This window comes from Protopterus annectens, chromosome 14.part0, assembly GCF_019279795.1.
Source record: "Protopterus annectens isolate FY-2018-M chromosome 14.part0, PAN1.0, whole genome shotgun sequence".
NCBI lineage: Eukaryota > Metazoa > Chordata > Ceratodontiformes > Protopteridae > Protopterus > Protopterus annectens.
Window position 1 is genome coordinate 867,650,301 of NC_056748.1, and position 24,910 is coordinate 867,675,210.

General features: G+C 38.4%; 1 protein-coding gene across 1 annotated transcript in view; it reads left to right on the top strand.

Moving 5' to 3' along the window:
- HECTD2 (HECT domain E3 ubiquitin protein ligase 2) overlaps positions 1–24,910 on the top strand; it is a 1,329,650-nt gene that overhangs the window by 593,088 nt on the left and 711,652 nt on the right. The window contains exon 7 of the mRNA XM_044056649.1: positions 3,048–3,093. Within this exon, the coding sequence (XP_043912584.1) occupies positions 3,048–3,093 (46 nt within the window). The remainder of the gene's footprint in view (positions 1–3,047; positions 3,094–24,910) is intronic.

The following is a 24,910-nucleotide window of genomic DNA, read 5'->3' on the forward strand; positions in this document are numbered from 1 at the left end:
ATACCTTTGTTTATAAGTTGCACAGCATAGAATGATTTCCTCACTACTGTAGACACATTATGGTCAAAGGCTATATTACTATGTGTGTCTGTTAGGGATGTGTTGTCAAAATGATAGTTACCAGGGGTGGATGACTTTCTGAAGGATACTATTATGCATTTCTTGGCACTTAGTTTTAGTCCAAGGCTTAGGTGCCAGTTGTTTCTGTGTCAGCCCTTCTTGGAGAACATTTGTGCCCGTGGGTGATTCAATGACCGCTCTTAATTTGCAAATCTGCAAATTTAGTCAATCAGAGGTCATGATGCTGGCCTTGACTTCAGAGAAGCAAATGCCAAAAAGGAGAGGTCCCAGGACCAATCCATGATGCACTCCACTTGTGACTGGCCTCTTTGTAGAGGTGGACTGCCCAATTCTAACTTCCTGGGTTCTGTCTGTGAGCCAGCTGGCTATCCACTGGGTTGTATAAGGGTTTGTACCTAACCTTTTAAGTTTGTCAACAATGCCTGAGCGAGGTATTGTGTTAAATGCCTTGCTCAGGTCAAGGTAAGCAGTATGAACCATTTTGCCCTCGTCCATTGCTTTAGTGACCTTCTCAAAGCAGTCCTCCAGGATGAGTAGGAATGACCCGTTGTTGATGAAACCAAATTGAGTTGGGTCCAGTGTCTGGAGGTTTCATATGTAATTATTGATCATTTCCATTATAATTCTTTCCATGGCTTTGCATATGAGACTAATGAGATTTGTGGGTCTGTAATTTCCAAGGTCTGTAGATGACCCCACCTTTGTGCAGATGGATGACTGTTATTGTCCATTCATGAGGCACAAAGCCTGTTTGGAGGCTACAGTTAAATAACAATTTCAGAGGGCCAGATAGATCATGTTTCATGCTATTTAGAAGGAATCCTAGGATATTATCTAGGCTCATTGATGCAGTGTTCTTGGCCTTAGACTGTGAGTATTAAGGACATGTTCCCTAGTGATAGCAGGTGTTTATATTTGATAGTATTTCTGGAGGGAAGGTTTATGGGGAGGGAGGGGTAAAGTTGGAGCTGAATTTGTCGGCCAGTTGGTTTGCAATATCTTCTGGCTCAGTATAGGTAGCTTCATTTACAATGAGCGCTTCACAAAATTGTGTACTGCCTTTGATGTTGTGGACATAGCTAAAGAATGTCTTGTGGTTGTCCTTGGCCTTGATGCATATTCTAGTTATATAAGTTTTTACTGTAAATGTTCTTTCATTGTGTGCATCCCTACCAGTCTTGTCTTCGTCCATAGTTGGATTCCTATGAAGTGAGCAGTGCCTCCTAAAGATAGACACCTGTAACTGTTGTACTTTCTGATTGTTTGATTTTATATATTCAGTCAAACTCCAGTGATTTTAAAGATTTCAGCATGCATTTTTGCATGATCTTAAGCTCCAAATATTCTTCCTGGTTAGTTCATGATTTTGCAATTTCCAATTATTCTTCCCACTGATCCTGATCCCAGTTTTGGCTGGTATATTCACTCTGTCTTTCTCCATTGTTTTCTTTAACTCTTGCTTTCCTGTCTACAATTTTTGTACCTTGACTCTGATTTAAGAAATCAGTTACTTTGGATGGATTAGCCGTTTCATTGTTGGGGTGTTGCAAAACCATCTTGAGCCACTCTTTTCCAGTTTTCATATATACACCTCCATACTGGAATATCATTAAAAATTGTCGTAGTGCTGGTTTAATATTTTGGAGGTTGTCCATTGACCTTAGTGTAACAGAGAGTGAGTTCCAAGTCTTGACTACACAATTAGTGTGAAGGATAATTCTGGCAGTTTTTTTAGTTTTCCTGATAGAGAGGAGATTTTCTGTCATTGGACTGAAGAGGTCTGTTGGGGTGGTAGTTAAATTATACTTAGCTGGATCATATTGGCAAGTCTTGAGGATGATAAGAAATAAATTGAGGTATTAGTCTTACTAAAAAATTGTATAATTTTAGCAGACTGAGATGGCAATGGATAAAGTATTTTAATGTTGGAATACGTTGTTTGGATGAAGTTGAATTCTAGGTGCACACAATTAATATTTTTTAGAGTCTGAAATATTTTCAGATTAGTTGTGGACTTTCTGATTTAAACAGTCATTATTGATTGCTTGTAAAATTCTGGAATTTTTTTGAGTATATTCCAATGGTACTCTTGTGACAGTCTATATCACATTGTCGAATTCTGACAATGTCAAAAGTGCCGTTCATCAAAACTGTTCTTGTGGGGGGGGGGGGTTGCTACACCCACACCTCCTGCTAATTATATATAGCAACTCTGACATCACACTACAGTGAGGAAAGGGCAAGTTTTCTGATCCTCACTGTACCACGATCCCACAAAACACTTTTCGATGAACAACACTTTCGACATTTTAGCCATTTGACATTGTCATTATTCGATGATGTGAGAGAAAATCCTCTTGTGAGAAAATTCTTTATTATGAATTATAATGACAAAATTCCCACAGTTACTGTTTGCTGTTTCTTATACCTCTAATTGCCAGAGAGAATATTGATATAGAGTCATCCTGATATCCTTGCTGGGTGTCTGAAGACTAGCTCCAACAAAGAACCTAAAATGAAAAACAACAGATTACAGAAATCGGTAAACTGTGTAATTCACTGTGTGTATGGGTGACTGATCAGTTATCAATCTAGCTGGATACCCGCTTTTGCCTTTCAGTTTTACTAACTGTACTGATAATGCATACCAACAGAACTATTCATTATCAAATAATACAGCTAAAGTGAGATGTTCTTGGAGACATCAAGTAGACTTGCCAAAAAAATATAAGTTCTTGAAATATATTCTCTCAGTACATGCACGGATAACCATACAAATACTTATACAACTGTTGATTGTAAGCCAGTGCCATTATATCAGACATTGGTAAATTGTTAATGTCATTATGATTCTTAGTACTACTAACAATTTCATAAGTTTAACTTGGCTGTATATAATACGTAAAATGTAATGTATAAGAATTTAAATTCTCCGTAGTGACTTCAAGCACTTTTTTTCCCTTCAGACCACGAACAAAAGATGACCTTAGAGCTTATTTCATCCTTGTGCAGGTAATGATATTCAAATGATATACATTTGTGTTCTGTTTGTTGTATTGTTTATGCCTTTATTTAATAAATGTCATAGTATTAAGTGATCTTAGTAACACATTAACCGTAATTTATCCATGTGAAAAATGGAATATGACACTATGCAGCACTTCAAAGTTAAAGTCCATAAGTTGTCCATGTCCAGCTGAATGTTTCATGAGTCACAGAGAGTACTGCTTGCTTAAATACTGCCAAGGAACAAAGAAATACAATGAACACAGCCTGCAGAAATTGAGCTAAAAGTAGAGATATCTCCCATGAAACATTTGCATTTACCCCATGGGCCTCCACTGCAGGAGGTTTAAGGCTTCAGACAGTGAAAACTCTAGCTTTTCTGGGTTTTCCTAGCAGTTTTTAATAGTTTGTGTGTCCTTTTTACCCTTTGGTTTTGATACTATAAAAATGCATCCAGGTTTGAAAGAAGATAAGTTGGTTTCATTTGTTGCAGTTTAAGTAGCAACCTGTCTCCAAACTGTCTCATTTTTTTCCTGATTTCTTGTTCATGTGTAAAAGTTAATGTAGGTCATTCAGTTAGTCAAACCGAAAACTACTTGAAGATCTATGATTCCTGTATCTTTGGAAGTGGGTTTTATGAGGCTCAAGCTGTGTAGTGCTCATGGCAAGGTGCTGGTCATAGCAGACCTTGTTTTTCATTTTTTTCTTCTTTTATTAATTTCTCATTAAAAAGCAAAGCATGACCGAGTGTTTGAATTCCTTATGACGTTTTGTGGAATGGGATCAGCATCCTTCCTTTCCATCTAGCTCTGAATGTCTCAGTACTACTGAGGGTAATGGAGTGACCAGGGCTTGTTTAACTGCATTACATACTATTGGCATTAACTAGTTATCTAAGGAAAACTTTGCAACCACAAACAGGTGTGTGTACTGTGCAACACTAACAAAAACCTAGGATTATAACGAAGGCTTCACAAAGCCAGAAGGGAAGAAACTAAACCAAAAAAAATCCAGGAACGGATATTTAAATGTGCAACAAAAATGGTAATTTATTTAAATAAAAATAAGTGGGTTAAGCAATTTCGTCCCTCCAACCTGGGACTTCATATGAACAAAACCACAGAAGTACAGTGAGTTTAAATAATAGATTAATATGCCAATAATTAATTAATCAGAATGGTAGTACACTTAAACTGCCAACAACCTTAACAAATATTGTGGTACGAATAACAAATGCAAGATAAAAAAAATCACTTATAAAAAGTCTTAAAACATATTTTGAAGTCAGAATTGTATAATTTTGCTGCTCTCATCTTCAAAACAGAATGAATAGAAATTTGATCATTAAGACCTGGAGTTGTTCAGGCATCCAATCTGAGTTGCCACACTAACTCTCTATATTACATTCTTGTTTCCCATTAAACACCTGTCACAAACAAAAGAATGTTTCTAAAATCCCAAAATCAAATTTCATAAAACCCTCATAATCCAAAAAATGTTTGCAAAGGACATTATTTTTGTTCTCCTTCATACAGATGTCCATACATTCTGTTTCCCAAACTTCTTTCAGTTTTTTCTATCCAATTAATACTTTTCACTTCTCTGTTTTGATGCAGTGTGGACACATTAAATATGTATGAATTAGAACATTTATTGCTCTAGTAAAGTCCTAGTTGAACATATACCATGTGGACATTATATTAATTAAGGTTAATGATTCAGTTGTGGGCTGTGTGTGCCTAAACTGTCGTAAGTTAATAGAAACAATTCCTATTTAAAGGGCAACAAGCTAGATAAAGTAATTAACTGCAGTAATAGCAAATCATCATGTTATACAATAGAATTTGTTTCACAATAGAAAGAAGAGCTTCATTCTTGTACAATTAGATCTAGAGCCATAATAGAGATGGCCAGTGAATCTCAAGCTGATTATATGTACAGAGTTACAATGGTGAAGTAATTAGTGGGAGGAATGGAGTGACAGAGGTGTAGATGGAAGGGCCAGCATTAGCTGCATTTGGCTTGGCGTGTTTAGGTTAAGTTGGAGTTTTCCTTGAGGAACATAATGAATTGCCAAAGGGAGGGAAGAATTATGGAGAATGCTTGTCTGGTGAATTATGGTGAGGATTTGGGTATGGAAAGAGAAGTTATCACCTGTCATCTATCCAGTTCTTAGTTTGGGCTATTGAGTGTTGTTTTTTTAAACGCAGGGAAATTACAAATGTTCTATGACTTTAGGAGAAGTAATGTTTTGGTGTCTACAACACCATTTTTATAACATAAAACAATAGAAACCATTAATATTCTGTACAAATGAGCCTTGATTTGAGGGAGGGGGGGGTTATAAAAATGTGTTGATTGTAAAATGTTTGTTGTATAATAGGATGGGACATTGATGCTGGTACTTGTATTAAGTGTACAGGTATTAAGTCTGGTAAAACTCTGAGCGGTGAAGGAGTTGGCATTGGAAATTAAGCTGATGAGGGGGTGTATTCAATGATATTTTTCCCCTGAAGTCAAAGTCTTAAAAAATAAGAAATCCCAAATGTGTATTCAGTAGTATTGGTTTTAGAGAGGGTGGATGCTGGCATTCAATCTGTTATCAAAGATTTTCAGAAGTTAGTTCTTATATTGGTTTCTCACATTTGTGATTTAGAGAAAGTGAGCATTTTGCTTGGGCCTTTCCTGACATAATATTAAGTGTGGACCTAGAGGTCAAAAAAGGGGGATGGAATACGACCTTAATGAGGAATCTGGATAGATGGTGGAAGGAGATTATACAGAGGTAGAGAAGATCTATGCGCAGTCTTAATGTGATATCATTAGGAGGTGCTGATGAGGAAGTGGAAATGAATCATTCTGAGTTCAATAGGCAAGTTTTGGTAATTGGGGATTCCATGCTAAGAAGCATTAAAAATGTGTTACTATCAAAAAAAAAAAAAAAGAGAGAGAAAGAGGTTGTATAACAGTCTCATGCCTGGGTTGGGTGTAAGATGTACGATATTGTAGTAGCCTTAGAGGTTGTTGAAGCTTGGGAAGATATGATGATGTTATTACACTAGGTGTTAATGAAGTTGGTAGAACTAATGAACTGTTCACTGAGTATATTCAACAGCTGATAAGCCTGAATGTGGCAAAAATGTTTGAACTGATTTTATGTGATGTTTATTCTAGGGTGGCTAGGAAGTCTGCCCTCTACATAGAATTGAGTGTGTGTATGTTTGAGAGGATATGTAAGAATTTCTTTGGTATGCTGGTAATAGGTATTTATCTAATAAGTTTTGGAAAATCGAAAAGTTTTTTTTTTTTATTATTATTATTATTATTTGCAGATCTTCCGAAGTATCAGAACGCTTAGCTAGGAAATCTAGGATCTGATGTTCTCATATTCATTCATTCCTCAACCATTGGGTTTGTATCTACTGTAGCTCGTGGCCAACTAGAACTCTTAAGGTCCACCTTACCCATAATGCACCACCTCCTAATATACCTCAGATCTTGTTTGCTGCTTTTGCATTTAAGACATAGTCAGCTTTACTCTTAAGCTTTTTGGATTAAGATAAGTAAAATATCATTAAGATATTCTTTTTTATCTAATTTTTATGTAAATATATATCTATATCTATGTATCTATCTATCACACACATTTATACATATTCTAGTGTATTCTAGTTAACACTGCTGGTATTACTTTTCTTACTCTGCAGTTTATGTAACTATCTACACATTTGTGCATTTCTTTGTATTTCCCTTTTATTCTTTTCCTTCGCTAACTCAAAATTAAAGCAAAATAGTATCTTTAGTCTCTCATACTTCACAATTTAATTCTCAAAATGTTGGAGAAGGGTTTCAAAAAATGTAAAAAATGTGGCCATAAGCTGCCTTACTCTGATGCACATGACCTTTGTGTATATTAATGAAAGTTATAACACCAACAAAAAACTGATGAAAATGACAAAGACTGTAGCAGTAAAATAAATGCATACAATTCAATGCACCAAGCTGTAAAAAAAACTCATTCGAGCCAAAAATCGTTAGCGCTTTCGTTTAATCCAATATTAAACTTCTTCAGACAACACATAAAGTTCATCACTTCCTTTAAATAAGACCTAAAAAAATTTCATTGGCTAAGACAGTTATTTAAAGTAGTTAAGACAATTATTTAAAGTGATACTTCCTTAAAAACATTTTCAATGGAAAATTTGTCACTACAAGAACATAAGACACAATCTCTACCATAATAAAGTTGAATTATAAGTACATGTACAACACATTAGTACATATTTCTTAAAATTCCTTGTAGTTTAAAATCTACTAAATATTTATTCATATAGTTATACTAAAAAGCCTTACTATTCAATCTTTATAATTTCTTTCTAAAGCCTTTAATTTTAAGACTGCAGAAATTGAGGTGCATTCATTTATACTTGGCCATGAGTCTGCTTGCAGCTGAAGCTGCTATTTTAATTCTAGTTGCAGTCCCCATGGTTGTTTGTCATTTATAAGTACATGGTCAATAATAATAAAGCAAAACGTATGGCTTGAAAATTCCATAATATGTTTAGATAAGGCCTTATTTATGTTGAATTTTCTTAATTGTTCATGCTCATAAATTCTTTGGCTAATCTTTCCTCTGTTTTTCCTATATAAAATGTGATGCATGAACTGCAGTGTGCCAGGTAGACCACTGTTTTTGGAGTTACAATTGTACTTTCCTTTTAACTCATACTTATAATTTCTTATGGTGAAATTATCTGTTTCTCTTATTTTGTTACACCATGTGCATGCACCACATTTAAACATTCCACATTTATTGTTATAGGCAATAGATTGTCCTTTCTTTAACAAATCTTTAAAGCTCAAGACTTTTTATATACAATGACTGGTTTGTCGTCTACATGTTGTCTAACGTAAGGGTCATCTAACAAGATGGTCCAGTTTTTCTGGAATATGGAAAAATTCACATGGAAAATTGATACTGAACATATGGATTATTTGGGTGTACATTTATTTAAAGATTATACATGTAATAAATATGCTGCTAATATATACAGGAAGCAAACATATTCCAACTCGTTCCTGCATTTTAGCAGCTCCCACCACGTATCATCAGAAAAAAAATCTGTGGTTAAAGCTCAGTTAGGGCGTCTTGAATGGTTTCTAAAATGGAAAACTTCATTCATGAATGCAATACATTACGACTTCTGTTCATTCAATGAGCCTACTCAGTAGACTTACTAGATGATTTAGTTCGAGGACAAATTAAAAGAATTGAGAGTTTTTTTTAAACCCATTTTAAGTAGTAATGATCAACTTATTAGTTTAGCAACAGAGGAAGAACTTTTTCCTATGCAAGACAGAAATGAGAGTAATGTGACATGAAACAGTCAAAAAACAGACAGACAGACTATACAAAAGCTTTAGTTATTACTTTTAGTGTGGATCATAAATTCTTAATTTCCATATTCCAGAAAAACTGGACCATCTTGTTAGATAACCCTTATGTTAGACAACATGTAGGTGACAAACCAGTCATTGTATATAAAAAAGGCTTGAGCTTTAACGATTTGTTAAAGAAAGGACAATCTATTGCCTATAACAATAAATGTGGAATGTTTAAATGTGGTGCATGCACATGGTATGACAAAATAAGAGAAACAGATAATTTCACCATAAGAAATTATAAGTATGAGTTAAAAGGAAAGTACAATTGTAACTCCAAAGCAGTGGTCTACCTGGCACACTGTAGTTCATGCACCGCATTTTATATAGGAAAAACAGAGAGAAAGATTAGCTAAAGAATTTGAGCATGAATATGCCATAAGAAAATTCAACATAAATAATGCCTTATCTAAACATATTATGGAATTTCCAAGCCATAAGTTCTACTTTATTATCATTGACCATGTACTTATAAATGACAAGCAACCATGAGGACTGCAACTCGAATTAAAGGAATTAAAATGGCAGCTTCAGCTGCAAGCAGACTCATGGCCAGGTATAAATGAATGTACCTCAATTTCTGCAGTGTTAAAATTAAAGGTTTTAGAAAGAAAGAAATTATAAAGATCGAATAGCAAGGTTTTTTAGTATAACTGTATGAATAAATATTTAGTAGATTTTAAACTACAAGGAATTTTAAGAAATATGTACTAATAGGTTCATAGGTAGGTACTAGGCTATCGGCCCAAGGGCCTACATAAGCCTATCCAGCAAGGTTCCATGGCTTACGCCACACAAGAAAGTTATTTTCCTGTGCCACTGTTGAGCAGAGACACAGAAGTGATCCCTGGGGTGTATTTCCTATTTTCCATCCACTCATCAAGGTTTTTCTTGATGAGTGCTAATGAAGAACTTTGCTTCACATAATTGGGTAGATTGTTCCAGAGTATAGGAAGTCTCTGGGACAGGAATCTATCCCTCCAGCGTGTCCTGTTTATTGTGGTGACAAGGTTTAGGTCCCTAGAGCATGTAGCTTGGAGGGATTGGGATTTCTTTATGTGTAGCATGTCCAACATCTCTGGGTATGACATAGCTTTATATGTTCGGCAGAGATCACCTTGGAGTAGGCGATATGCTACAGAGTAAAGCTGGAGTTTTTTGAGGCAGTCAGTGTAGGGCATTTGTTTGAGGCAAGTAATCCTCTTTGTGAGGTACTTCTGTGGCTTTTCCAGCTGCTGCAGATGTCTTGTGAGGTACATTCCAAAAGGGGCATTGTACTCTATAATGGGTCTAATGAGTGACGAGTAGAGGGGAACAATGACCTCTTTTTTCCTGGATGAGAACCCTTTTATGATGAGGTGTGCCATGTAGAAGGACTTCCTGACTACTGTGGCGATGTGACTATCAAAGGAGAGACTACTGTCCACCTGGGTCCCAAGGTCTCTTATCACGCATTTGGTGTTAAGTAGATTGCTGCCTATGTTGTAGTTCATGGGTACAGAGTTTTTAACAAAGGGGATGACACTGCACTTTTTGACATTGAACTTGAGGCCATGGCTCTGACACCAGGCATCTGTCTCAGTGAGGCCCTTCTGTAGGATGTCCACATCATTTGGGGACTTGACTATGGCTCCTAGTTTGCAGTCATCTGTGAACTTGGTTAGCCAGAGTTCTTCTGGGTTAGCCTATACTGCAGAGAAGTAGATACCAAACAGGAGAGGTCCCAGGATGGAACCCTGTGGTACGCCACTTGTCACTGCTTTGAGGTCAGATTTGGAGTCTGCAACTTTTACAGTGTGGGTTCTGTTAGTGAGCCAGTTGGCAACCCATCTTGTGATGTAGGGATTTATATTTAGTTTAGTGAGTTTAGCTATAATTCCAGAATGGGGAATGATGTTGAAAGCCTTGGCGAGGTCAAGATAGGCTGTGTGAACCACCTTACCCTCATCCACGGCTTTGGTGACTGCCTCAAAGAAGTCGATCAGGTTCAGGAGGCATGATCTGCCTTTCACAAACTCGAACTGGGTGGGATCCAGAGTTTAGAGGTTACCAATGTCTTTGTTTATGAGTTCCATGATGATACGTTCCATGGCCTTGCAGACCAGGCTCGTCAGGCTAATAGGTCGATAGTTCCTGGGATCAGTGGTGGCTCCCCCTTTGTGGAGTGGGATAACTGTTGCTGTGTGCCATTCAGTGGGCACAAAGCCTGATGTGAGGCTATTATTGAACATGGTGCTTGTGGGGAGCCAGTTCGTTCTGAAGTTGTTGTAAAACGCAGCCTGGGATGTTGTCCGGTCCCATGTGTTGTATATGTACTTATAATTCAACTTTATTATGGTAGAGAATGGTGTCTTATGTTCTTATAAATAGTGACAAATTTTCTATTGAAAATGTTTTTAAGGAAGTATTAATTGTCTTAACTACTTTAAATAATTGTCTTAGCCAATGAAATGTTTTTAGATCTTATTTAAAGGAAGTGATGAACTGTATGTGTTGTCTGAAAAAGTTTAATATTGGATTAAATGAAAGCGCTAACCATTTTTGGCTCGAATTAGTTTTTTTTACAGCTTGGTACATTGAATTGTATGCATTTATTTTACTGCTGACAGTCCGGTTTACAATCTGTCATTTTCATCACTTTGTGTATATTAATGGGGACCTGAGCATCTTAATGTTGACTGTGGCATTTGTAGAAGTTTCAATCTGCCTGCGTTAGCGGACAGAAGAAATAAACATATTTTAAAAGGATTGCTTCTTACTTCTTTTTCAGAAGCCTTATCTGGGGCTCACCCCCTCAAAGCATCTTCCATGGACACTCCTAAAAAGTCCACAAAGAAGTCAGGTTCTTCCTCTCCATCATCCACTGAGCCTCCTTCAAAGAAATCTAGACTGGATCAAAAGCCTTCCTAATCCAAGAAGTTTTCCGCCTTGCCTAAAACGTCTTTGGATCAGGGTTCTTTCCCTCCAAAAATTCTACCTCTGGTCTGATATTCTCTATCTATTGACCCAGTGCCTTTAAGACTGCCATCTCCCTTCCTCGAGAGACAAAGGTCCAAGTCGCCATCCATTGCTTCATCTCGTTCTTCCAGAAGTCTCAAGGAAGCTGAGGTGGATAGAATGATGAAGTTTCTCTCAGTACAAATTCAGATGGGAGCTCTCCCGCCTCTGACCTCTTTGGGTCAGGAAGCCTTAACTAGATCTACTCCTCCAGTCAGGGATCCTTCTCTGATACAACACTTTGCTTCAGAGTCCCTTGGATCCGAGTTTGCCAAGACCATCTGGTTCAGATCCAAGACTTCTGGTGTCCTCTGATTTGAAGTTTTCTCTGAGTGCACCAGCTCTAATGAGTTTGGAGCTGAGTGGCTTTCGGAGCCATAGCATCCCAGTTGGATCTGAGGTGTTGAAGTTGTCTCTGATGCTTTTGGAGCCATCTCTTGCCCCTCAGAGCCTTGGACCTAGACAGCTTGGCACTGGCATGTGCCTTAAGTGGGTTGCTTCAGGGCAGATAGTGCCAGTGTGACAGCAGCATGGCTTCTTGGTTCCATCGGCTTCCTTCTCCCTGGGACAGTCTGCCTTTGAGGTAGTGGAGAGATTGTTCTCTGCTTCAAGAGACATGCCTGGACATGCTTGTGTGACATGAATGAAAACGGAATGTTTTGGTAAGTATATAACTTCTTTTTAAGTTCTTTGTTATGAAATACCCAATACGTTTTCATCTTTAGAAGCTAGGGTGTTGAATGATGGTTGTGAGGTGGTTATGCTAACAGAGACATAGTTATACAAATATAAAATGCCATTGATGCTACCTGGATATAAAGCTATTCACAGGACCAGAGACAAAGGAAGAGAGGGAAGAGTTTGTATTTATGTTCATGGGAGTTTGGTGTGTAGCTTTTCCGAAGGGCTGTGATATTATTGCTGGGGACTTAAATGCTCTTGATGTTAACTAGACTGGACAGAATTCAAATAAAGTTTTGTTAGGTTAGTTGGCTGAACAAAGTACAAGTGTGGGTTATTCCTAGATTTTTGTTTCCAGCAAAAGGTGTTAAGATTTTGGATAATGTCCAGATTAGAAATCATGAGTTGTTAGAAAATTGTGTAGTATGTAAAGAACTTACTGACTCTGATCATTTTATTATTTTCTGGGCATATGAGCTTTCTGGGCTGGTTAAAAGTATAAATGATCAGGGGTTTAGGTATGCATTTTATAGAGCAAATTGTGACAAGATTCGGCAAAAGTTATCAGTTTGGAATAGGAGGTATGCATTTAGTACAGCTGATACTGGGGATGCTTGGGAGAAATGTTATGATTTTTTTGTATGTTGAGTAATAATCATATCCTGGTAGTGCCTGTGAAATCAAAGGGATATAATTCTCCCTGGTGGAATGCTGGTTTTGTGAAATTATATGGAAGAGTTTGCAATTCATGGAAAAGAATCAAAAAAGGAAAAAAATGAATAAATTCAATGTAGTATGGAATAAAGCAGTTTGGTTAACCAGAAAAAAATGTGACATGAGTTTGGCTAGTAATGTGGCTTTACCAAAAAGGGTTTGGGGGCATTTGGGTCTTTATACGAAGGGTGTGTATTCATGTGTTACTATAACTTAGTTTTCAGTTGGTTACTGATAAGTCACTTGTCTAATTTATTTTTGAATCGTGTTGTAAGTCCTAATAGTAATAATGCTAAGAGTGATATTTCATTTGTCATCTTTGGTGATTGTCTCTCTCTCTCTTTTTTATTTTATTTTATTTTTTTTTTTTAAGTTTAGATGATTAGTTGAAGTTGATTAAAAAAGTTCATTTGATGGCCCTGATGGTATAAATGGAATGTTTTTTGTCAGCTGTTAAGGAAGTCTCCCCTTGCTTGACTTTTCTCTTCCAGTGGTTATTTGAAGCAGGCTATATGCCAATTAAATAGAAAATGGCACAGATAGTACCAGTATTTAAGGCTGGTGACACTACTCAGTTACAGACTTCTCAGAGGTGACCTCAGTCTGGCATACAAAGCAATCTCAGACCCCGCCTTGATGGGACTGATGCATATCCGCAAGTCAAGCTCCACTCGAGTAACCCATACATGTGACCTCAGCCTGGTCTCTGACATCAGTAGGACTTGTTGGCAGGACAGATTTCTGTCCCAGAGTCTCCCCGTCTGTGGAATAGACTCCCTCTCCACATCAAGCAGAGTACGTCATTATCCCTTTTTAAGCACAACCTGGATAACTGGATGGGAAACAGAAAATACACCTCTGGGAATTCCACCTCTGTCCAGGCTGGACAGGGGCTTTGGGTTCTCACTTGTCTAGACATGGACTAAACTCTTAGCTAGGCTTATAAGGGCTTCAGGGCCAATAGCCTAGTAACTTCCTATGATCCTAAGACTATGGTATGCTTTAAAACTATACATCATTTAGCCTGGCTAGTATTTTGGGTAAATGTTACTAACGTTTAATATGTTATTGATACCCTAGATGGAAATTTTGATATTACCCAGCATGGGTTTGTTGTTGGAAGGTCTTGTACTAATTTGTTATCTTTCTATGGGCGTCTGTGGAGACTTATAAGTAAAAGGATAGCCATTACTTTGTTATATTTGAATATGTCAAAGGCTTTTGATACTATGCCTCATTTTAAGATTATTTCTCTACTAAAAGACAGCGATATTAGTTTGTATGTACTATGGTGGATTAGTAATTGGTTCATAGGAGTTGTAGGGTAATGTTTGGTCATTATTATTATTATTGTTATTATAGACTGCGGTGGTGGTGCTGCGGTAGTGTTGTCACCTCACAGCAAGACACTGTGCTGTTCTATTCTCAGCTAGAGCGTCTTCTGTGTGGAGACTTGCGTGAATGGGCGTACCTTCATTGAAGGTTGTGCGTCAGGGCTGGCAAACTCGGCACGTAAAAAATCTACTGCCAGTCATTAGCTGGCCGGAGTTCCACTGTGGCGACCCCTAACCGGGAAAAAGCCGAAAGACACAAACAAATTATTATTATTTTATTTTAATTTTGGAAGAGAGGGGTATAACTTTAGGGGCACCTCGGAGTTCTGTTATAGGGCCAGTGTTTGTAATGTTCATGCCTAGTTTTCCAGAAAATACTAGTGGTTGGATGTGTAAATATGCAGATGATGTAAACTTTGGCTCTGTAATTTCAGGTGTATATGATCAATTTGTTTTTCAGACGTACGTGGGTCACAGTGAATGGTTTGATATTTAATGTGAAAAAAGACAATTATGCATTTTGAAGAAGTGAACCCTAAATACCATATGTACTTAACAGTAGCTTTCAGAAGGTTAATGTAAGGGATTTGGATGTTAAAATCTATAATAGACTAAGCTTGGGCCCACATGTTCTTGATATTGTCAGAAGATGTTATTGTGAAATGAAATATATCTTCAGACATCTGATTAGTAGAGATAAGGTGGGTGTACTTCTAATCTATAAATCCATACCTAGAGCCATTATGGAGTTTGGTGGGGTCTGCTTGTATGCATGACAGATTATATTTAGGCAGAATACAAAGGCCTTACAAGAAGGATATCTGGTATGATGGGAAATAATTATTGTGAATGGCTTAAGAAACTGTTGTTTACAACTAAAATAAGTTAGTTTGAGGTGATTTATTTATAACCTATAAATGTGCTAAGGTTTGTGGTTTTGGAAATATAGATATTACAAGCAGATCTCATTCATAGAGTATTAGGAATGAAAATTATTTTATTGATTGAATTTTTAGTGGGTCTTTTGTGCAGAATAATGTTTTCCATTGGAGAGCTTGTTTATGTTATCAGTTTGGAAAACATAATCTGTTGATTCATTTAAAAAAATAAGGATCATTGGTTATTACGACTACATTTAAACTGGATCTTTATGGTGACAGTCTCTCTGATGGCCTTTCCTAAGGCTTTGAGCTTCTTCCCTACAACGCTGAACATTGAACATTTTTTGGTTGGGGGGAGTAATACTTGGTCCCTTACATTGATTCTGTTTTTTTTTTTGTTTGTTTTTTGCACATTTTCACATTTCAATAAGAAATTTCTAGGCATTGACAATCGCTAATATTGCAGATCTTGTAGCAGTGGTAATATCACATAATTATGGACTTTTGACACTACTGCAAAAAATGCACATTATGGACAGCAATTCAGACATCTGTTGGACAAACACAGTGATTCTGAAAGTAAATAACATGCCTCTTATTTGGAAATTATTGCATATGATGTTGAATAAAACTGTATACAGATCAGAATCATAAAGAGCATTGCTTAAGGGGAGGGTATTATAAGCTGTCTGTGCAAGATGCACAACAGTGTAGCCCAGTTTTACTATATTAAATATGCATGTTGTAATTTCACAGTAGGAGGAGGTTGTTATGACAACACAGGTCACACTACTGCAGCACTGTGGGGTCTTAGGATAGCAGACAAGGTGCTCAAGGGAGCGGTACGCAGACAGAGTAGGATGCATAAGCAGTTTACACTTCACATCACACTTAAATGCTTGACACATTGCTAAGTCATTCATCACTTATAATGCCCAAGATTGCAGCTCCATGTGCTCTGATAAACATCAGTGCTCTTTGAAACACAGTAACACATTATGTTAAAGTATGACAGCAGTGAAGGATCGTGGGCCCTTCTTTATGCAAGTGGAGTTTGCCTTGAAAAAAGTAATACATTACTGCAGAACAGTGACGCTGTGTGTCACTGTCTGTTCATGGTACATTATGTTCTGAACACAGTAGCACCTTACTGTAAATGAACACAGAAGTGCAACTGTGTATCCCCTGTCTTATAATATAGTACTATGTTTTATAATGTATTACTGTAAGGGTGCATATGCAGCACCAAAGGCCCCACCTTACAGTATTGCACAATGTCTTTAATAGAGTAACGCATTAGCCTAAGAGAGCACATCATTGTAGCAGTGTAGCCCATACTTTAGAGTAGTGTGCTATGTCTGTAACAAAGTAGCATGTTATTTTAAGTGAGCACAGTGGTACAATGCTGTGTATTTTACACAGTTACCTGCTATGTTGCAGGGGCATTCATCACCTATAGCATATAAGACTGGAGCAATGTGTGCTTTTACAAATTAACATTTTGTAACTGCAGCAGAGTAACACATTACTGCAACAAAGCACAGCAGTGAAGCAGTGTAACCACTACCTTTCAGTGGTGTAGTATGTCTGTAACACAGCAACATATTAGTGTAAGGGAGCATAATAGTGCAGCACTGAAACCTTTACTTTGCATTGGTGTAGTAAACATCTGATTGCAAGTCATACACATTACTATAAGGGAGGATAGCAGTGCAGCACTGTAATCCTTACTTTACATTAATTCAGTATGTCTGTAACACAGTAAGAGTAAAACATTGCTGTAAGGTAGAACATCAGTGCACTCTCTGTATCACAGTGATGCATCACTGTAAGGAACCAATCCATTGCAACATCAAATCTCTTGTCTTATCTGTAGTAAAGTAAACATTTCTGTAAGAAAGCACAGCAGAGAGGCACTGTAGCACCTACCTTGTAGTAGTGAACCATGTCTGCAATGGGTCTATATTACAAAACCGAAAACCCATTACAGCGAATACCACAACACCGACACAGATAGCCCGAACCGCAAATATGCTGAATCCCCTAAATCGTGAAATTTAAGATCTCGAATCATCATAGTTGGCCAACACCACTGCGCGCTACATACTAGGTACCCAAACATAATAAATAAAACACATGCATACACTAACCAAACCCTACTTCTAACCCTACAGTAAACCTTACATACATTACTATCTATGCACTTACCTTAACCCGCACCCTAACCCTAAGGTCCGTAACTATCGCACACTTACCCTACAAACATATACCCAAACAAAACAAATAATCCACACACATACACTTAACAAAACCTTACTTCTAACCCTACATTAAACCTTACATACATTACCTATCTATGCACTTACCTTAACCCGCACCTAACCCTAAGGTCCATAACTATCGCACGCTTACCATGCGGAGCTATATCACAGACGGGCCAACCATGACAGTTCGACATTTTGTTTTTCACGGTTTTGGACGTTCGCCATTACTGTAGTTCACGCTATAGGTGTCGCTCAATTATGATTCACTTGAACAGATCTTTGGTCTTCTAATATAGACCTGCCTGCAACATAGTGCCGCATTACTGTATGGAAGCACAGGCTAGAGGCACCATATCTCTAAACTGCAGTAGTGCACCATGTCTATAACATAATGACATGTTAGTGTAGAATACAACAGTGAAACACTGCCTCTTCCTTCTTACATTAGTGCACAATGTCGGTAACAGAGAAATGCATCACTGTAAGGGATTAAAGGCTTGTAGAACTGTGGACCCCCTTTAAAGTAGTGCAGTATGTGTGTAACACACTATCACATTATTCTAATGGAGCACAGGACTGCAGAATTGTGACCCCCTGCCTTAAAGCATTGTCCTATGCCAGTAACACAGCATTTCATTGCTGTAAGGAAAAACATCAGTGCAGCACTATGTAACTTGCATTACAATTATACACCTACTACTTTGCAGGTTATTCACATTCTGTTATGTAGATTTGTGTACCAGCATGTGGTGTGATTAGCGTAAGTGCTGTTTGACTGTAACATAATAATGAATTATCGTTAGGGATGACAGCAGTGCATCAGCATATGCTCTGGTTAACATTAGTGCACAGTGCCTATGATACAGCAGCACATTAGTGTACGGGATTAAGGCAGTGCAGCAGCATGTGCTCTGGTTAACATTAGTGCACAGTGCCTATGATACAGCAGCACATTACTGTACGGGACTAAGGCAGTGCAGCAGCATGTGCTCTGGTTAACATTAGTGCACAGTGCCTATGATACAGCAGCACATTACTGTACGGGACTAAGGCAGTGCAGCAGCATGTGCTCTGGTTAACATTAGTGCACAGTGCCTATGATACAGCAGCACATTACTGTACGGGACTAAGGCAGTGCAGCAGTATGTGTCATGCTCTATGCCAATGAGTCACTTTTTGTGTACTACCAAAATACACTATGCATGAACACACACACTCCTTTGTTTATGTACAGTAATGTGCAAGGACATTGATTTTCATTATTCCAGGAAAAATAATAGTAAATACCAAATGATGACTGACTGATAATTGAAAATGGATTTTACCAGAATTTTGCATTTTAGGCCAGAAAACTAATACTGTATGATGCATACTTCTACTTGTAGTCAGATGGCATTATTGAGTGTTCTGTGCCTAGAATCTGTTTTCAGCATATATTGAATGAGAAGAAAATTATAATGAAAAGAATATAATGACCAGAAATTATGCTTAATAATTCATGGATATAATTTCTACATTTTGTCTTAAAAAAACAGAATTTATTTATTTTTTGAAAACTGAAAATCGGTATCTGAGAAACAGCAACAAAGTACTCTCAAACTCTGTACAGCACTACATCACTTTGTGCTCTTCATTATTGTAGTGCACTGTGCTCAGAACACAGTGCCGCAGTGCTTTGAAAGAGCACAACAGAGCAGCATTGTGTGTGCTTCCTCACATTGGTGCATTGTCTTAAACACAGTAACAGATTACTCTGAGGAAGAAGAAAGCATTGCAGTACTGTATGCCTGACCTTCCAGTGGTCACCACACTTGGAATGCAGGAACACATTACATTAAGAGGTATGTATTTCCTAGGCAAGCAAGTGAAACAATTGTAGAGAAACCTAGCCAAAGTGGCCCAAAAGACTTGTATGTATGTTACCTAATAAATTTATTAACTGTGATCATGGAAAGCAATACATCATACCCCGTAAGTAACCATTTGCTGTTCTACAACCGCTATTTATTGTAAGGAATGAAACAAAATATTAACACATATTCGGTGGTGTTGTATGGCATGAGCTCAAAGTGGGCATGTAGTAGTAATTCTACCATACAGACACACCTAATTGACTTATCCACTTTCAAAATGGGCAGCTGTATGATGTTTGTGCTTTGTAGTGTATTTTACCATGGAATTCAATAATGCCTACACCGTTCTGAGTGAACAGACAACACAGACATAACTCATGCCTTCTTCCTCCTAATTTTAGTTTTCATACTGATATTCTTGCAGCTTTAAACATTGACAGGGATTCATAACGTTTACCAGAAAATGTAGAGCACATGTTGTACACTTAGTTTCTGAGTAACTGGAAAACACAAAAAATGTGATAAAGTTCTTGAAAACATACCGTGTGCACTTAGTGTAGGCTTTATTGAATCTGGCCCTTAATGTAAAACAGTTTCTCTACCAATTTTAACAGATTGATTGTTCTGCAGGCTTCTAGCTTCTTAAATATGTGAAATCCTGGTAGGAAAATTCTGGGCAGCCATTTTCGAGAGTGTCTTGTTAAACTGTTTTGTACTTTGTGCTGATGCCCAGATCTTTACTGCCACCAAAGAACATGCTCTTCTGAAGTTTTCAAGGATCAAGGGCCAGTTTCCTGCTGTTCCTTTGCTGGGCAGTTAAGTTTCCTTTGGTGAAAAAAACTTCCATATAGTAATTTTGCTAATTATTGATTCTTTCCTCCTCATGAAAGGTATTATAAAGCTAGAAGGTTGTGTTTTAATGCACTGTTGTGAGACTGTACTCCACTTCTGAATGGGAATACTTTTTTTCCTATGAGCTTAAAGATGTTTAAAGTACTAAAAAACATGTTTTCTGTGGAGAAATTGTCCTTATCTTACTTTGCAGGGCTGGCAAAATGTTTTAAAATGCCTTTTTACTGTGTTTATCTGTAAAAAGGTATTTTTAAAGACACTTTGTTTTTACCAACATTTGCTGCTTGTATTCCATAGGAAAGATAAACCATTTTCAGCCTGACCCTGGAATCTAAGAAGGTCCCACAGTCAGTCCGTCTTCCTAATACAAAAAGAAAAAGTTAAGCAAACAACTTTAGCCATCACAGCAAATTGCCTCAGCTGCAGGTGGATGACAGTGCTGTGACTCAGACCACTCATCTTTTACCCTGGATCCCTCTGGTGTAGCACCTACAACTGCTATGGAGTGAGTGTTAGCCAAGTCCTCTGCTGCTGTTAGGGTCCCCTAAGTAGGCAAGGGAAACCCACTTTTGTCACTCCTGGGAGAGGTACAGTGAAGGCTGGCATCTCTGTTATGTCAGAATGTTGTGCCCATCCCTGGGGAAACTGCTGCTGCCATTAATAACAATGTCCATCACATTTTTTATGTCAAAAAGAAACAGTAAAATAAACATGTATTTACTCCTCCACAAATTTACTTAGATGAGCATAATTTATTGGGCCTGGCTCAGGGTTTAATTCAGGTTATTGATCCATCTTGTAAAGTAGTTTCTGGTAAAAGAAAGAGGGATGCCTGCTTTCCTGAAGAGATTCAAGATTCTGAATCTGGAGAGGAGGATGAAAGTACACATACAGGGTCTTCCCCTCAGATTTCTGATTCAGACTTGGAAGAGAGCTCAGTTTCTGACTCTCCCTTTGTGTCTGTGTGTGTGTGTGGGGGGGGGGGGTGATTCTCTTTTTCTGAGACTATTTCTAGAATGTGCCTGTGTCTCCAGTGGAAGAACACTTGAGTTTCTCAGTCCCTAAGAAAATATTGTGAGCTGTTGGGAGGAATCTCCAGACCCTTCACCTATTCCTCCAGTGCTGTCAGGTTTGGAGGATATGTGTTGCTACTTACAATCTTCCTGACAGCATACCTCTCAACATGTTAATGCAAAACATCTAGACAAAGCTTGACAAAATGGGGGTACAAATAGGGAAATATTTTAAATATTGCTCTTATTAACTTAGAAAGTTGCTAGACTAACATGATTTTTTTACAATACATTTTCTGAAGGATTTGAAGTCTGAAACTCAAATGTATGTCATTATTTAGTTACTTAAATCCTGAGATCATCTTGGTGATTTGCCAGGAAAAAAGAAGAACAGGCCAAAAATATGAGCCTAAAATCTGGAGATTCTGAAAAATCTGTACAGTTGAGAGGTATGCCTGACAGTTAGCCAGCTGCCCAAGAAAAAGGCAGATAGAATGTATAAAGTTCCTCAGTCTTTTAGTTTTTATATACTTTTCCCAAACCTGATCCATTATCTATAGCTTTAGTTAATCCTTCTGCTGTTAAACATTTAATTAATTCAAGTCCTGCTATTTCTGATAAGTATGGGAAGAAAATTAATGCTTCTGCAACTTTGGTTTTCAGAAATTTGAATTGTCAGGCTTGTATTTTAAGGTTTATCCTGACTAACTGTGAAAGTATGAAGAATGTTTTAGCTGCAGTTTCTTCTGGTGAGGAAAAATCTGCTCTAAATAATTTAGTTTCTTCTTCTGTTCAATTCACTCCTTGTGTGCAGTGTGTGTAAGACTCTGTTAATACTTCTTCAAGGGCTATAGCCTTTTCCAGGTATTCCAAAGGACTCCTGAACTCCTCATCCAGTTTTGTTAGGACAATAACACATCATGTGTTTTCTTATCTCGCCTTCATTCTTACCAGGATGGGTTCGGATGCCATCCTCTGATCCGACTTGGCCTTGTATAGAAGCTCGAGGTCTTCCACTAGCTTGTGGCTAAAGCCTATCCCAGCATGCACTAGGAAAGCTCCCCAGATCTTGTTTGCTGCTAAACAATATTGGGTGCTCTTTTACTGCCTCTAGCTAAATATACTATTGATTATTATCGCTGTTGTTGCAAATTTTCTTCTTAATTATTCTTACTCTAGATAACTAGTTTGGTGTTAGTTATGCTTATTTCTGCTTTGTTCTGCTGTTGCCCTTCATTTTCTGCTAGGCCTTTTTTTTTCTATCCCAGCCTCTACTGTTAATAGCCTGCTTTAGTCAGCAGGCTCTTCTTATCTTTGTTTTTCTCTAAACTTGTTTAAAGTTAGTTCATTTAAGTTAGAGGGCTTCCCCTTCTTTCACTCTTCTGGGCATAGCTCGTTTAAGATAGAGGGTATGCCATCCCCCCTTTCTGTTCTTTTACAGTTATAGTTTATTTAACTACTGATGTGGTTGCTGCTGTTGTAGTTAAAAAAAAAAAAAAAAAAATCTGTTCTAGTTTTTTTTTCATGTTCCTTGTTTAACAATGTCCTTTAAAGATTTGAAACTGTCTGGTTTCAAAAAATGTGGACAGAAAATATCCTTAACTGATAGACACACTATTTGTGTGTATTGCCTAGGAGCTGTCCACCTCCAGGGGTCTTGTTCAGTTTGTCACTTCTTCGATCACAGGGCTCTTCTGGAGAGGAAAAACAAATTAATACTAAGAGGTCTCTTAAAACCCCCCTTCTCGGAAGCAAAACAAGAAGGTCCAGGTTCTTCAAAGCCTGACCAGTCTCCTTCCTCAAGATTGGACAAGTCTGGGAAGAGATCTTCCCCTTCCACTGCTTCATCAGAGCCTTCCAAAATTACAAAAGTTTCCACTCTGGATCCTAAAACTGTCATATCCTTGAGATCTACTGCTTCAGTGCCATCCGTCTCAGTGCCGGTGGAGTTCAAGTTGCAGAGCCGGTCCCCTGTCTTGGAACTGTTCTCCACCTACCCTTAAATCACCTTTGCTCCAGCCTTCCAAGTCTCCAGACCCCTCTACTCAGTCTTCCAGGAGCTTGTCTGATGATGACATGGATTGAGTGGTACAGAGGCTATTAAAGACACCGGCGCTGGTCAAGCTGTTATTGCATTCAACCCAAAAGTTTTGGATCCGATCACATCCTCCCATTCTATTTCGATTCCTCCTCCGATCTGACCATGGAGCCAGAATGTCTGGAGCTGACATTGATGGAACCATTGGAACAGAGACCTATTATGGGATCTTCAGATCTGATCATTGCTCTGATGTTCTCTGGTCCATTGGAGCTCGAGGAGTCTAGGAGCCAACACTCTGTCGTCAGGTCCGGGGAAGTAAGTCTGATCTGATAGTTGTCTGATCTGAACTTGCCTCTTGGGGCATCTGGTTGAATGAGCCTGGCTCGTACCTCAGCCTCGGAGCCAGCCTTCTTGATTCCAGGGATTCTTTTGGGTTCTTCAAATCCAGGGATTTCCTTGGATCAGAGGTGGGGGGCTTTTGAGGTGATGAGGTGAGTGCTGTCTCCACAGGCAGCTCCACTGTCATCTCTAGATGTTCTTCCCCCAAAGGCACCATTGTCTGCCTCTATACCCTTGCATCCACAGGGACATGGAGATCTTTGGACTCTGGATGTCCCACAGGGTGGCCTCCACTCTTCTGAAACCTCTCCAGAGTACCCCTCTGAAGAGGTCCCTTGGAAAAGGTTATGTAAGAGGAAGCATTTAGACTCCACAGAGGAGTCTGTCACTTTGGATACAGACCTCAATGAAGCCAAAGGGTCGCCACAGTTGCCTCTTGATGATGTCTCCTTCAGAAACATCTTAGAAATACTTAAACAGTGAGGCAGCTGGAAGGCTACCAACCCTTCAGCAGAAGAGTCCGTGTACATGGAGGCCTTCGGATCTCACCCTTCCTCCACTTGGGTGTCTCCACCTTTCGACAGACTTCTGGACTTAGTTTCTCGAATGGCATGGGAGTCTCCAGATTAAGTGGAACTTGTTCCTCAGAGGCCAAATAATTTTATCACCTCCCCCTGTAGACAAAAACTTTTTAACTAAGGAAGTTCCAGTAGATGCTCTGTTGGTGGCGGCAGCCACCAAGGAGCAACTCTGATTCATCTTCTGTCCTTCCACCAAACAAGGAGTCTCACATGATGGACAGATATGGAAAGTGCATTTTTTCTTCAGCAACTTTTGCTCTTAGGCCACTGAATTACCTGATCTACTTTATTAGATTACAGAGAGATCTCCTGAAGGAGTTAGGAGATGCTCTTCAAGGTTCAGTAGCTGAATGGGGTGTCAGAGAAAGTTTCCTCTCAGCTCTCTACCTTAAATTCAGTGTTCAACTTCTCAATGAGACTGATTTCTTATGCAGTGGTTGGAGCAAGTAGGGCAGCGGGTTCAGAAATTTCCCTAAGACATTCTTGGATGCACTTGTGTGACTTTGTGGAACCCTTTTAATCTTCCTTTGTAAATTCCCCATTCAATGGCTCATCTCTGTTCAGGCCCAAAATCAAGTTCACACTAACCAGGTGTGAACAAGAAGGAAAGACTATCTCTGCTGTGGGACTCCATTTTTCCCTACCTACCAGACCATATCCTAAAGGTCAGAAAGGAAGTGGAAAATGTGGTTTTGAAAATCCCAGAGAGCTTTCCAGGACACACTTGTTGAATCTTCCCCCAGGGGCAGAGGGGGAAGTAGTAATGGAAAATGCTGACTATGAGGCAGAGTGGGTCCGCAGAATCGGAGAGACAGAGAATCTTTCTATGGT